General features: G+C 32.4%; 2 protein-coding genes across 3 annotated transcripts; one reads left to right on the top strand and one right to left on the bottom strand.

The window, feature by feature from the left end:
- The first annotated feature begins 86 nt into the window (after window positions 1-86).
- Window positions 87-10,382, top strand: LOC111414549 (furin-like protease 1). 2 transcript variants are annotated; one of them, XM_023045922.2, is made up of 9 exons: window positions 87-484; window positions 2,196-2,390; window positions 2,611-2,739; window positions 2,796-3,844; window positions 4,664-4,782; window positions 4,912-5,511; window positions 6,813-6,976; window positions 7,034-7,124; window positions 9,776-10,382. In XM_023045922.2, the coding sequence occupies exons 1-9, from the start codon at window positions 332-334 to the stop codon at window positions 10,240-10,242; spliced, it is 2,967 nt and encodes a 988-aa protein (XP_022901690.1). In that variant the 5' UTR covers window positions 87-331; the 3' UTR covers window positions 10,243-10,382. The 2 variants fall into 2 exon arrangements, with proteins under 2 accessions (XP_022901690.1, XP_022901691.1); XM_023045923.2 differs by lacking the exon at window positions 4,912-5,511.
- Window positions 10,383-10,459: 77 nt separating this feature from the next.
- LOC111414551 (leishmanolysin-like peptidase, invadolysin) lies at window positions 10,460-15,426 on the bottom strand. The gene is made up of 8 exons (XM_023045924.2): window positions 15,171-15,426; window positions 13,471-13,571; window positions 13,385-13,415; window positions 12,916-13,286; window positions 12,222-12,651; window positions 11,660-12,140; window positions 10,914-11,200; window positions 10,460-10,857 (listed from the first exon to the last, which is right to left on the bottom strand). Exons 1-8 carry the CDS (start codon window positions 15,282-15,284, stop codon window positions 10,693-10,695), a joined length of 1,980 nt encoding a protein of 659 aa, XP_022901692.1. The 5' UTR covers window positions 15,285-15,426; the 3' UTR covers window positions 10,460-10,692.
- Window positions 15,427-15,921: the final 495 nt, after the last annotated feature.

Here is a 15,921-nt window from a genome sequence, read left to right as displayed (position 1 = left end):
TCAAGTTAGTGCATCATCAACGACGACAACAACGTGTGTGTCGCCTGTAAACGCACGTAGTATTTTTAAGGGGAAATACATAGATTGGGGGGCGAACGGTTTGGTGTCTACGCGAAGGAATATGCGCGTCCGGAACGTAGGAAATGACGGACGCGCCGACAGTAGAAGTGCCCCGTCTTTCAGTGCGGTTAAACGTGAACATTTTAGTACCGAGATTTACGCGAGATAAGTCCCGGACGAATAATAATTAAATGATATTCAAATCGTCTGACCTACAAATAACCAGTAGTCAGTCGTGCGAACGCGGAAATTCACAACACATCGGACGACGATGATGATTTACCTGCTGGTACTATGTGTTTGTTCCTTGTTTATTAAACAATCCCAGTGTTATTATACTCAACAATGGGTGCTCCATGTGGATGGTGGGAGCGACGTCGCCGATGCCGTCGCCAGAGACCACGGTTTCGTTAATTTGGGAGAGGTAATAATTTTTTTGAACAATCTCCTTTTGTAATTCAGATTCCATCTCAAAAAATAAAGAAATATCCAGAATAGAAAGGGAAAGAAACCCCCCGAAGTCTCAGGTAAATCGTTCTAAAGTACCTGAATTACGGGATCCCTTTTTAAAATACGACCGCATTCCTTTACCTTGTATTATTTCCCTTCGAACATCTATACAATTTTATCTTGAAATACATAGATTTTTTGTAGATAACAACTCTCGAGACACAACAATAATTATTGTGATATATTCTAAAATTTACCTTAATCAACTTTTTTTTTACATTTTGATTAATTAATCCATTAACTGATAAATAAAACAATAAAACATTTAAAAATTCATATAAATGAAATATGTGTCAAGAATCTTGGAGATCTTGATTAATGATTTTTTTTGAAATCCAAAAAATAATCCCCTTTAAGAGTTATCTCAAATTATTTTTAATTTAAGTGTTATTGTCCTAATATAGAATGCATAAAATAAAATGGGGTCGTATATGATAGTACTACGAATGGTACTGTTCTGACTATCAATTTTCGAAACGGGGTTAGAGATCAGACGATGAACCTCTGCCGGTTTATTTAACTCGTTAAGTCGAGTTGCGTCACCACCGCGAACCCGACTGCGAATGTGCCCCATACTAATTAATCCATTAGCGGCAATTTCTGCGGCGACACGCGGCAACAATGCCGAAATCTCGCCCCGCGCGCTCCGATCCTCGGGCGGCATTGTTGTCCGTAACGATCCCGGGGTTTATAGAGTATGTCGAGCCAAAACGTGGCCGTATGCCAAAGCGCCGCCCGACTTTATTTATAAAACCGAATTGGTGAAACTAAAAACGCTCACCGTAAACAATAACAGTATACCCGCTTTTCTCAGTCTACAAAAATTACTAATGTAAATATTACCTAACTGTTTTCATCTCGCAAACCATGTTTTCGGAGGATATTTGCTATTAACACCTTTTAAATTATTTAATATTTTCATTATTAACATATGTTTAATTTTTTTAACACCCAAAAGTTACGACCAAAGAAACACTCATACAAATCTAAAATTATCCATAACACAAAAATATAAAAAATTTTATTAGATTAGATTGGGAATAACAATATTTATTAATGGAACCAAGATAAGGATAAACCAAAAATAAAGTTTCGAAAGAATTAAGAATTTTTAACAATTTTTAATTTTGGTCATAAGTCAATATTTGGTGCAATTTCCAAAAGAAAGTTGTACACCCCGGATATAATGACTATATATAATAAGCCGAGGTCGCTTTCGGCCGGGACTCTACACTTTTGAACCTTAAATTGAATGAAAAATCTATACATCACAAAATTCTTATAAAAATTATCATTAATTAACAACAAAAGGGTCTACTTTTCAATAAAACAAGCAGATTTGAAAAATTAGATCTTGGGATATGAATCTTTTAAGTTAGCCGAAATTAATGTTCATTTTTACTTAAAAATTAAATTATTTTTTTTTAATTTAATCAAAATTGATTTATATCGCTTTAAGAATTTTCATTTTTAATATAGTAATCTACAAGACCTTGAGTAATACCGAGTAAAACTATCGATTACTCCCTTCTATTCCGCGAAAATGACCTTAACACACAAGTTCTGAATTACAATTGTGAGTAATAAAAATGAAATGATTATGTGTGATTTTATTTTCTTGGAAGATTTTCGAAGACTACTACCATTTTCAACATAGGAAGGTCGCGAAGCGGTCCGTGAGGTCGCACGCGGGGAAAAAGGCCCTTCTGGCTGCCGACACGCGCGTTCGATGGGCGCAACAGCAAAAGGCCAAGAAGAGGGTCAAGAGGGACCTGCGCTTGCAGGATTCCGACCCTCGGTGGCCCAGCATGTGGTACCTGGTTAGTATTTCAAGAGTTTTTTTTTTATCTTCTATTAAAATCTGAACACGTTCCTGTTTTTTTCCTGTCTTGATTGGTTGAAGTAAATTTGTAAATATACTTATTTGAGGAGTTGTATATTTGTGTAAAAGATATTTTTAAGAACGTTCAAAGGAAACGTATTTTTAATCAATTTTAAAATATTCTCTATAAACTGAAGTAATGATTTATTAAAAATTAGAATCGCGGAAACGGATTGGATATGAACGTAATCCCTGCATGGTTAGAAGGAATAACTGGAAAAGGAGCCGTGGTAACCATTCTCGATGATGGTTTAGAAAAAGATCATCCAGATTTAGTTCAAAACTATGTAAGTTTTAATTCCTTTCTGACATGAAATTAAATTGAAATTTGAATTAAATCCAGGATCCAATGGCATCTTATGACGTAAACAATCAAGACCCGGATCCAAGTCCTCGTTACGATATGATCGATTCGAATCGTCATGGCACGAGGTGTGCAGGTGAAGTAGCCGCGACAAGTAATAATTCCGTTTGTGCTTTGGGGGTAGCCCACGGTGCTCAAGTAGGTGGTGTAAGAATGTTAGACGGTGACGTGACAGATGCTGTTGAAGCGAGATCGTTAAGTTTAAATCCCCAACATATAGACATATATAGCGCATCTTGGGGTCCGGATGATGATGGGAAAACGGTTGACGGTCCCGGTGAATTGGCCACGAGGGCGTTTATCGAAGGCGTTACAAAAGGCCGTAACGGGAAAGGTTCAATATTCATCTGGGCATCGGGGAATGGAGGTCGAGATCACGACAATTGTAATTGCGACGGTTACACGAACTCGATCTACAGTTTATCGATATCCAGTGCAACAGAACAGGGTCATGTACCTTGGTATAGTGAAGCATGTAGTTCAACTTTAGCGTCTACGTACAGTAGCGGTGCCGTTGGTGAAAAACAAGTGGTGACAACCGATCTTCATCATTCTTGTACGAGTAGTCACACTGGAACTAGCGCATCGGCACCATTAGCGGCGGGTATTTGTGCTTTAGCACTCGAAGCGAATCCGAAATTGACGTGGAGAGATATGCAGCACATTGTCGTGAGGACGGCGAGACCTCAAAATTTAATAGCACGCGATTGGCAGACAAACGGCGTAGGTAGAAATGTATCGCACAGTTTTGGATACGGCTTAATGGACGCCTATGCCATGGTGCAATTAGCGAGAACTTGGGAAACTGTTCCGGAACAGCACAAGTGCGAGATTACAGCTTCGCACGGCGAGAAACAGATTCCTGCTAAGAGTGTGGTCGTTTTAAACCTTCAAGTTACAGAATGCGAGGGGGTTCAAGTTTTAGAACACGTTCAAGCTAAACTCACCATTTATTCACATCGAAGGGGTGATTTAAATATTCAACTTACTTCACCGATAGGGACCAGAGTTACACTTCTAGCTCATAGGTAAGGTATTTTAAATCAATTTCTTATTAAAGTGGATTTCTTTGTTTTATAGTAGAAAAATTATTCTTCTTATTATAAATGCAGTTATGTAGAATTATTGACATTTTATGGTTGCACGACAACAAATTTGTCCTTCGCATACTTTATGTGAGCCATTACCGAAATGCAACTTATACTATGGAATTTGTAAAATACATTTCTTATCATTTTAAGGTTAACAAGAAATATAATACAGTAAAACCTCGATATAACGGACCTCACGTTTTTTATTGAGAAAACGAGTACAAATGAGTTTTGTCCTTCACATATTTAACATTGATGACTCTTGCAAACTAAAACGGTCTATAAATTTGTTATCATTGATGGTTTTATATTCTCTTGAATTAAAGCGTTTATCTCTGCGGTTTGAATGCCTCATATAGTTGGTTTTTAATCCCTATCAATAAAAAAACTTCCCGGGTTCCAAGCGATCGTTTTACTGGAATTAATACAACAAACAAAGGAACCCGGCCTGGAAAAACGATTCGTGATATAATGATTAACGACGCGTAATTTACTATTATCAACCTTAAAATAACCTTGATAACTGTTTATTATTCTTTGGATTACTTTTTTCTACAAAAACAAGATGCTCTTTATATTACAAAGTTTTTTGTATTATTTTTACACATTCAAGGAATTATTTTTTTGCTGCATCAGCGCTAAATTAAACGCGCATCGAAGAATTGTAAATGATGTAATCGAAATTGTTGTTAATAAGCATTTTTTTTGCCGAATTTATCGTTTTGATAACATTTGATTTATTAATAAATTTATCAGGCCTCACGATATGACAAGAGCTGGATTTAGTAATTGGCCGTTTATGTCGGTTCATTCATGGGGTGAATCACCGATCGGAATCTGGCAATTGGAGATCCATAACGATGGAAGATTTTTAGGTAAGTAAAAATAATGTTTAAGGGAATTTCGATTTTTTCTTGAAGCATCTTGACTAAAACACTAACATGCTAACGAAACAAAAAAAGCGTGGTAATGGTAACAAAAATGATTAACAAAACCAATTTCAGGAAGAGCGACATTACAGAGTTGGTCGTTGATATTGTACGGGACTAGATCGTTTAGCCCCGTAGAAAAGAGTCCGTTGGGAAAAGGGAAGGCGGCGTCGACGACGTCGAAGGCAGCGAAAAAGAAATCGAATAAGAAACAGAAAGGGGGACTAGGGGGCGGTGGAAACAAAGCGGGAGCAAAACCTTCTGTACCACCGACATCAGTCGCGAAACAAATTGTTCTTTCCTCGAATAAATCTCAAAACAAACAATCAAAAAATAAAATAACCGCGAGTCCTTACAAAAAGAAAAATCAAAAACCAGAATCATCATTTTTTTACGCCGTTAATAGTTCAAAGTTCCGAAACGGAGCAGATCGCGATTACTTTAAATTATTTAAAAACTTCACCATCACGTATCCAGTGATGATACCATCCCTTGACAACGTCAAATCTAGAGAACCCACTTCTTTTCGAAAGGCGCAAAAGCAGAAAGAGAAAAGTCGCGACCTAAACTCCAATATTAACTCGAAATTATACCCTAGCACCACGCCGCCAACCACGACCAAAATGACCGCCACGGAAACGTTCCCAACAAAGCTAGGGAGTAATGATTCTGCCGGTAATTACGAGTTTGTAGAGACGCTCTTTTATTCTCTTCCCTTTTTCCCCTCTTCAAAAACCAAACCGCCGACGATCGTTTCGGTTTGCATGTCACGTTTTTGCATGACGCCTCTCGTCCAAGTTGGTTATTTTTTTTTATTCGTTTCCTTTCAGTTCTAACCGCTACATCTAATCAGTTCTAATCACTAACACGCATGTTATTTTCTTTTATATCCCTTGTATCGCTAACTATTTTAATTATTTTAGATTTTAGATGGCAACATAATTTATGTTTTAATTTAAAACTTATTTTTTTGATTATACAATCAGCCAAATCAATGAATGAGTTTTACCGACTATATTATTACTTAAGTCTTAATTTAGACCAAAATATAAATTGAAATTAATTTTAGCGCAAAAAGAATAAGATAAACGCTGCGTTTGCGGTTAGCTTGATTTACAAACAATGAACGCGGCTATAATAGGCTATAATAGGTTGTCATTCGAAAATTGAAAAGGACCACCTGGTTTAAAACCTTTATTTGTTGTTTAAGATTATTTGTTATTGGCGAAAATCATTTATATATATAAATAAACTTGGATAAATATAAATTTAAACTGTTTTCGTTAGAATAATTGCAAAAATTTAAGTTGTTTTTAATGGCAACATTTAATTAAATCAATTAGAAAAATAAATTATATACATGAAAACTTAAAAACAACTATTTAAACTCGTTTAGTAATCGATTAAAAAAACGTTATTTGCATATCAATATATTGTAAACAAATTTGTTGACTTAAAGTACATTTGATAACGTTGTCGCATGACGGGCACGTGCTTGATATAATTCACGGTACTTGAATTGAAATGTTAAACGACGTTATCTTCAATGGAAACCATGTTTAATGATATATTTTAATTGTTTTGTAAAGTTCCGAGAAGTTTCAATTGAAAATAGTTAAAAATTACAATGTTGCATTGTGTGCGGATACGATTCTTTTGTAAAAATATACAAAGGAAACGCGTTTTGTATTGCTACTTGAGTTACTGTTTATTTTATACACATCTAAACAGTGTATACAAAACATAGTAACTCGGTGCCAAAAGAAAAAACATACACAACTTTTTAGACGTCATAAAAGAACCGGCTATTCATAGTGGGTTTTAAACAATAAAATATTTTGCTTGAGGTGCACGAATTTTGGCGGTGATTCAATGTATTTTGCATGATTTTCTTAAAAATAGGATTGATTTATTTTTTGTTTAATTAATTTCTTTTTAGTTTTAAACGTTTTTTCAATAAATTTTTTTGTTATTAGTTGAATTTCGTTCGTGGGATTTAATACTTTATGGTACAGCAACACCTCCAGTAGCTGATTCAACGACGACAAGTTTTAATAAACCAACGGTACCTCAAGAGGTTCCTAACAATTCAGTCGATGATGATACACCGCCTTTAAAAACATGGAGCGGTGACGCAGAGGTAAATAAAAAATGCTGTAATAAAATGAAATAAATTTTTTTATAAAACTTTATTTAGATTCGAAAAGATACGTCGGAAGTCGAAGAAGATTTACCGCAAGTGAACGCGATATCCGGGTGCGAAAAGTCGAACGGCCGATTGTGCATAGGTTTGTTGTTAATAATTCTTTTAAACATCATCGATATGTTGTCGAGCATCGTCCGCGGCAAGTCTGACAACAATTTTAATAAGTCACAGACCAACAGAGTCCAAATCCTCACCAGTTGTGATAAAACTCGCGAATATACATAGTCGATATTTTACAACGTAAAAATATATATACATATAAAATAATATATATTTACATTTTTGTAAAAACGAAAAAAGAAAACATTTTACGGGTTTTAATTTTTGGCAGTTCTTCTACGCTTGCGCATTATTTTTTGCTACCTCGCAAGTGCAAAAGAATTAATTTGATTACTTAATTTTAGCGAAATCAGATTTATTTTATTTTTTTAATTTAGATCTAAATTGTGCCAAAGAATGTGTCCAATTTAACACGTAATTGGGCGCTGTTTATCTTTTATTTAAATAATAAGTAGATATATTATATTGCGCAAAATTGATAAATGCACAACACGCCGTTATAAACAATTGGGGCAATAATTGTCAACAAGGGAAATCTTCTTAACCTTTTTGATAACCTAACGCGTCGACGGTGTCTATAAAAAGTTTTTATACTTAAATTTCATTAAAATTAATTTTTGCATTCGAAGAACATTTTTAATTAGACACCAAAAAGAAAAACATCATTGTGCAGTTTTGATATTCAAGTGCAATTACTTAAAGAAAAAACATTTTTCAAAAAAAAATTCGTACCAACACACTTTAAGGGTAGATAGTGACCTTTCGCGAGCAACCGTTTTACGACCTAAAAATAATAAAATTTAAATTAAAAGCGGATAGGCAAAGAATAATATTATGCTGTGATTTTATTATTTATTGTGTATATGTGTATATAATAAAATGAAAAAAATCTGAAACGAAATAGAGTGACGAGAAGCGTCGAGGTTATATTTAAATATTTGGAGAATTTTTGAAACTAAATATTTTGTGGATATAATATCAAGGTGTCTCTACACTCAATTGATTTAAGTAATTAAATAGTGATTCATAATTAAGTATTCATCTAAAGATTTATTGGTCTCAATAATTATTCTAAATGATTGGAATCATGAAATTTGTAAAATTTGGACCAAAAAAGTGTAGATTCTAACGAATGATTATCAAAATTGATATAAAAAAGTTCTGGACAATTAAATCATAAATTATCATGAAAAGGGCGTTTTTAGAGATATTAAAATTCATACATATTGGAATATTGGTTTGAAATTTACAAAACTTATTATAAAATGGATATAGATTATAATGAGGTATGCTAAATTATTAACAAAATTCAAATCAAAAAGTTATTGGTAATTTAAACATGAAATATCGAAAATTGAACGTTTTTGGAGTTATTAAAGTAAATAATTCTTTAGAAATCATAAAATTTGAAGTGAAAAACAGTGTAGATTCTAATGAATGATGCTAAATTATTATTAATTGAATAATACTTTGTGAACTTATTATAAAAATACTTTTGGTAATGCTCCTCAACTTATTTTGATCCGAATTTTTATTTTAAATTTATTGTTTCATGAGTACAAGTCACGCAAGTTACACAAACAAGTTATTTTTATTTATTTTTGGGTGATATTTTATTATTAACTCTAAGCCACAAGATTACGGCATTATAAGTTATCATTGATGGCATTTTTTGAGTCAATTTCTTCATCTTTCATCTTATTATATCTTATTATTTCCATGGCAGATTTATTTTTATTAGATCTTTTTTAGTACTTAATAATATTATTAATTTTTCTTATCCTTAATTATGATCTTTGGGAAGATTAGGATTGGTGCTAATAAATAGCAATAAATATTATATCCTCAACAATTATAATAATGATATTCCAAATATCTAAATATATCCCTGATAGACAAAAATTTATATATGTGTATATATCTATTTAAAAGATAATACGATTTTTAATTTAGTGAATGTAGTTCCTATGTAAACTTTTACCGTTATTATTGGCTGCTGAAACCTTGCGTTGATTTCAACGAAAACGTTTATACACATCGCATTTTAATAATGTTGATAAAGAATATTTATTATGCTTGATGTGCACAAAGGAAACGTTTTTGTTGTAACAAACTTGGTTGGTTGTGGATAAAATTAAATGAAACTAAAAAAAAAAACAAAAAAAAAGTAAAATTAAAAAAAAATTAAATTAAAAAGTATTTTAATTAATTAATTATTTTTGTTGTATTATCGTTTATATTTATCCATAATCAAAAAGATATTCAACTATGAATATATCATTAAAGACGAAAAGTATGATGTTAAAGATGATGTCTGTTTGTAAATGTTGTATGATCGACAACGAATGAATTTTTAATCGATGTGTAGTGGTCGTATGTATTGGAATTTTGTGTGTAGCTTATAAGCAATTTCCCAAAAAAAAATATATATACATCAGTGAATGTAAAAAGTCGAATATTTGTAAAACTATTTAAGAATCAAAAAAAATAATACTAAGAGAGGCAAAAATAAATTGTGTCGAATACCCTCCGTTTTCATTTAACCCCCCCAAAAAATTAAAAGATATATTAAGGTAAGTTTCAAGTGGCTATAAAATTGTTGTCAGAACTCGAGTAATCCTTATAATATACTTTCTAACTAGCAAAGAGACGCTACTATTTTTGTTGTTGCAGAATGCGAAGATGGTTTGTTTGTATTTGAAGGAAAATGTGTAGATAAATGCCCAGAAAGATATTATCCAAGTACATTAGAAACGAAAATTAAGGATACAGCTGAAGAAATCGGATCAACGAAGAAAGTTTGTCTAAGCTGCCACTACACCTGCAGAATTTGTTCGGGATCAAACGATTATCAATGCACCGAATGTTATCCCGACGCCATATTAACAAATCCTAAAGAATCCGAGTCGTATTGTTATCCATTATCGATGAGGGTGAAAATAGAGGACGAAAAATGGTATTTTAGGATATTCATGCTCCTGACGTTCTTTTTTGTGATATTTTTCATATTACTGGTGCTCTGGTATATAAGATATCGAAAGGATATGTCGTATAGGTTCACAGGTATTGACTCAAGTGACGAAAAAATTCGGGAAATGGAGCGTAAAGTTAGGACTGCTATTTACAGCGATAGTGAATGATATTTGAAAAATAAAATAAAGACTGTTGTATTTTGTTGTCAGTGATAGTTAGTGAAAATTTTTATTATACGTAAATATTAAATAAAACTGACGAATTGTAATAAAATTTTTTAGATCAAATTAAAGAACAATATTGAATATTTTTTTTATTTTTTTTCATCACTAATTATATTTATTATTTATTTATTATTCGGGATACAGACAGTATAAAGTCAAATTTCATAAATATAATTCTTTATTTATAAAAGAAATAATACTGTACAAATCGCTCTATAATAAAACAAAATAAAATATACATAGTTCGTAATAATTCGAATCACGAAAATTGATTGACATTAATCGCAAAAAAGGCTGGTTATTGGCCGCCTCACGGAATGTGGTAAAAGGAATGAATAAAAGGAATGAAAATGATTAATTAATTGGAATTGGCGAAAAAAAGACATTTCTCGGTCATCTTAAAGAGTATAAAGCAGGAATCATCGTCGATAGCAAAAATAGCATCAAATTTACGTATACACCTATGGCACTGCACTGCAATTCATCTCTTGGATACGCCGTCGATGGTGGCGACTCTTCTCTTAACTTACAACTTTGACCTTTCATCAAAAACTCCTCCTATTTTAAATTAAACAAAACAATAAAACAAAAAAAAATATTTCAATTTTTCTCACCTCACACATATCTTTACACGAGGGACAAACGATGGCTCCTTTATGTAACCAACCGTCCTTGAGAATACGAATGGAAATTTCTTGAAAAGGATGGTAACAAGTGTAGGTATAATTTCCCACTAAAATGTGTAATCGGCCGTTTTCACACTTGTAAGAGTAGCAACCTGAACCCCAATGTTGCCATTGACGCATTTGTTTGCAAGAGCGTTCCTCCCACATTTGATTTGTATGATCAAAACATTTTGAGTGGTTTCCATAATCTTCTAATGCAAAATTTTTATCTGGTTCTTAAAATAAATAATGATATATATTAGATATACAATATTTATAATAATAAATATAATTTTAATAATACAAAAAAGTTTAATTCGAAACAATTTAAGAGATTAAGAGAATTTCTAAAATTCAAAAGTGCCGCTGTTGGCTCTAAAGAAAATTTTAGAACAAATCCACTTTTAAAAATTCACCATAAATCGATTATTTAATATAAAGCAATTATTTCTTTTATCATGAACAATATTGCATTCAGTCAGATGCGTCAATATCCAGAGAAATACGAAAATATGATAATTAGATGAAGTTGTTGCTTTTTCAAGCAGCGTTTTTTGTTCATGATACTATTGTCATTTTCCATCGATTTTAGAGAGTTGTGAATATACTCTTTTATAATATAAGGCGTCAATAAAGAGTACTATTAACATATTTAACAACATATTTATAAATATGTAAATTTGAAATGAACTTACTTGGATTATTATCTAAATATTGACAATTAGAACCTCTTACAATAACATTTTTCGAGCTCCACGTAAATTCTTGAATATAAGGACAATAATCAGCTAATGAAACAGATCCGCCATAATATCCTTCGGAACCTTGTAAAACATAATTGAGTGAATCAAAATTTTGGTAAATTTCGGGTAATAAATGATCGTGCTTGACTAAATTGCACAAAGCGACGGAAGTTCGATCATCTGTGCATTCGGTTTGAAGTGGATCTTTTTTAATTTTGTTACAAAACGGATGAATTGATAACCCTCTGGCGGTTTTAGTGCTGATCCATTCTTTGCAACTTTTCATTACGAAGTCGCAACCTAGGCCTTTACCCCACGACATAGGTTCAGCCATGGCGTAATTTGCTCTGTACCAGCCTGTATCTTCCATAAGAGCCAAGGTTACGTTGGAAATGATTGGGTGTTGAGTGTGAGTTCCAGTCATAGCTTCGTTCTAAAAATTATTTTGAAGGAATACTAATTGATTTTTTACAAGATTCCTGGAAAGAAAATTTAAGTTTTAATTTTTTTTCACCTCGAATACGCGTTTTTCCCAATGCGTTAAAGCTGTACCTTCTTCGCCTTGATCTTCTAATTCGGCACCTTCCAATTCATTACAATTAAAGTATCGGCGTACTTCGCGAACAACATTCGGGGTAACCACCATTTGCACGGTTCGTTTCCTCATACCAGATCGCACAAACCAATTTTTCCTTTCGAACGTTTTTATTACTTTATCACTCCATTCATAAGTTTGATATTTTTCATTCAGTGCTGGTTTTCCAGTTTCAGGTCTTCGAGGCGTTAGCGGGTTTCCTTTGCTATCTCGATAAAAACCAAACAAACTCACCGAAAAACCTAGTGCATGAAGTATTTCATGCTTTACAGTCGAAAGGAGCGTTTCTAGTTCTTGCTCTTTTGTACTTATACTTTTCGGGCATAAATTCGCATGTCCAGCGATTGGCCTAAAAATAACAAATAACTATTATAGGTATATAGAAATTTGTTTTTCAACGTTTCTTGCGAAATAAAAAACTGTTTTCAAAGAATCGCTTTTTAAGGTATCTATTGAAAAAGATTGCACCGTTTAAATCCACTCTTTACCGATTCTTTAACAATAGACCATTGTTATCTAAAGATCTCCAAAATACACAATACACTCTCTTTTGAAATCGCAAAGAATTCTTTTAAACGCATTCTCACCAAACACATTTTATTATTGTTCTTACCGATCTAATCCCATTTCTTGTTGACAGTGCGCCGCGTATGCAACAGTTAAGGATTTATTGCACCTGTCCGTTTGCATCGCAGAAACGTAAAAGACGAAATCGTAACCTGTGATACCTTTACCAGCGGAAGTCGTATTGGTGCAATCTTGAGCAGAAGCGTTACAAGTCCTACATGCGTCCAAATGATGTTCGGGAAGTTCTACTTCACCGCACATTGTCTTCTCTTTGCAAGCATCAATGCAATGTGTTAAATTGTTTTTTACGAATACATTCGAATCGTTACATTTTCTCGTTAATAATATAACATCTTCTACTTTACGTACGTAAAGTGCTTCTTCCCAAAAACTTACAGCGCGAGGTAAAATTGTATTCTAAAAAAATTCATTTTAATTAGAGTTAATAAAAAAACCTTTTATATTTTAGGGATGAAAAAAAACCTTTTATTTAATTAAAAACTCCCTATACTCACGTTAATTAAATCAAATTTTTCGCCATCTAATCTATAAAAAAAAACAAAAAAATTTATACAAAAAAAAATATATATTTTTAATTTACCTATAAACACTATGATCGTACCAAAGCAATATTCTTAGTGGTTGATCGACGCTTCTTTTCTTCATAACATGCTCGGGCTCTATGTAAACACCGTGAAGGACCTGGAAATAGCGAAAATTGTCGATCTAACGTTTAATTACTGTACGGAGGTGGTCGCTATAAAAGCAAAACCTTTAAAGGTCTCTGCTACTGTAAATATAAGTAGCCAACCCACAGAAACTAATTAAATGAGAAATAAAAAAATATCTAAGTATTCAAATTAAATTTGATTTTTTTTATATAAAGTAAATTGCAAAGTAATTTTTGAAAATTATAGAATAAAATGTGAGCTTTTCAGCGAAAAAGACCGTTTTTGAAAATATTATTTATTTTGTAAGATATCAGTTTTTAAAGTACAACTTTTTTTCATAACAATACAGCATGTAATTTTTGAAACAAGTGAAGCTTATATAAAATGGATTGTATAACCCGATTGTATCCCAAAAATGTGTCATTGTTTACAATGTGGATTAATTAAATTTTATCGATTAACAAAACCGCGTAACACTCAACGTCGTCACAATTAACCTTAATTAACAATTAACTTTTTTAACCGCATATCTATGCGTAACGCGGATCGAACATTGCAGGTGAATTAGCCCAAATTGATAAAAATAATAAATTAACTGATAATTAGATAAAATGAACAAGAAATATGTTATTGAAATGACTTTGTTATGATGTTTCTAGGAGTAAAGAAGTTGAGAATCCAAGGATTAATATTATTTATAGAAATAATTTTCAAGAATATGACCGCAAACTAGTATATAATACCGACACCACAACTTAATCTTAATCTGTCGCGCTCCTGATAATGGCCAGGTGGGTAGAAATCAGTCCCGAATAACTTTGTTCCAAAAAAATAAATAACTTGATGGGTTTAATTTGAAAAGGAAACACTTTTTAGTCATTTCGAGGACATAATTACAGAAAACTTCTCACCGCATAGTGAAAGTCTTTCGCGGACCTCGAGCTTTGTTCTCGTGTATTATTAGAAATTGAAATCGAGGCGGATATCACATAAATTTATTTTCAAAGAGACTAAAAAAATTTTTTCAAAAAAAAAATTATAAATAAAGATATATGAAAGGATGAGGTTTAAAAGCGAAACGTTGTTTAAAAGAAAGAAATCATGTAACGGCCTTAAAACGAATGACGAATAACAAATAGCTTCTGTTGTAGAAAACTTTAAAAAAAATCTGACGCTGATTAATATGCAAAAACAGGTCTTAACGATAAAGAAAAAACTACGTTTCGTCGCAAAGCGTTTAATGAGCATTTAAATTTAATACATAAAAAAACGCACGTGAATCATATTAAAATTTAATATAACCGACATAAATCAATAATATATAGTATTCTTTTTAAAAACCCACACAAAAAATCAAGTTAAAATGCATGCACTATATCCATAACAATATACCAATACAAATATGTTATTAATATACAGCGTATTTATTTTAACTTGATTAATTTTTAATTTCATTCTTCTTGTTAGTTTCAAAATTGTTTACTCAAGTTTCAATCATAAAACAAAAACATCGTCCTTGATAAATTTCCCGTTTCACAGCTTTATTAACATACACAATTGCAAAGTTAAGGTAATAACATAACAAAAGTTTTTGATATATTAAAGATGTATCGAAAAGTTATAACCTTACCTGATCATGTTTCGGATGAACATGCGTGCAGAGGCTGTGCACGGCGACGGCAAGTAACAGCACGTCGACGACAGCACAAACGGCCGTGTGCCTTTTAAATTTTCTCAATACCATCGCATCGACATCTTAACCAACAGCCTTGTAACCCATCCAAGTAACTCATCAAAAAAATTAATTGTGTTATCACGATTTAATAGAAAAAATCAAACGGTTGCGTCATTACAACCGTCGCGGCCGACGCCACGACAAATACTGCGGTAGCGGCAAAGGAAGGGACTTGTTTAACAGCCAGCTGTTCGTTTTTAGGGCGAACTACGCATGATCAGAACAATTCTAATAAATTTTCAAGCATCTTTGTTTACAGTGTGATAATTTTTTAGATTGGTCACAATTAAATTGGATGTCATTGATTTTAATTGATCCATTAAAGTGAGTCTCTATGTCAATTGCATATGATGAATAAATATTCTTCTTAATTTGTTGGCTTTTCAACTTTGATTTGTGCCTCTACTGACATCTATTAATGGAAAGTGAGGTTGACACGGTAGGTTTTTGATTTACAGATGCTGCTTTTTCGGAAACATTCTAAAATACATTTAAATTCTCTTAGTAATAAATCCCTAATAACTTTTTCATGTACTTATTTTTATTTCTATAGATAGAATTACATAATTTTATGATGAAATGATTAAAAATTTTATTCTCTTTTCAACACCTAAACCACTTTGTTCTCGCGGATAATGATCGATAG

This window comes from Onthophagus taurus, chromosome 8 (assembly GCF_036711975.1).
Source record: "Onthophagus taurus isolate NC chromosome 8, IU_Otau_3.0, whole genome shotgun sequence".
Classification (NCBI taxonomy): domain Eukaryota; kingdom Metazoa; phylum Arthropoda; class Insecta; order Coleoptera; family Scarabaeidae; genus Onthophagus; species Onthophagus taurus.
The sequence above is the reverse complement of the archived record's forward strand: the minus strand, read 5'-3'. Positions and strand labels throughout refer to the sequence as shown.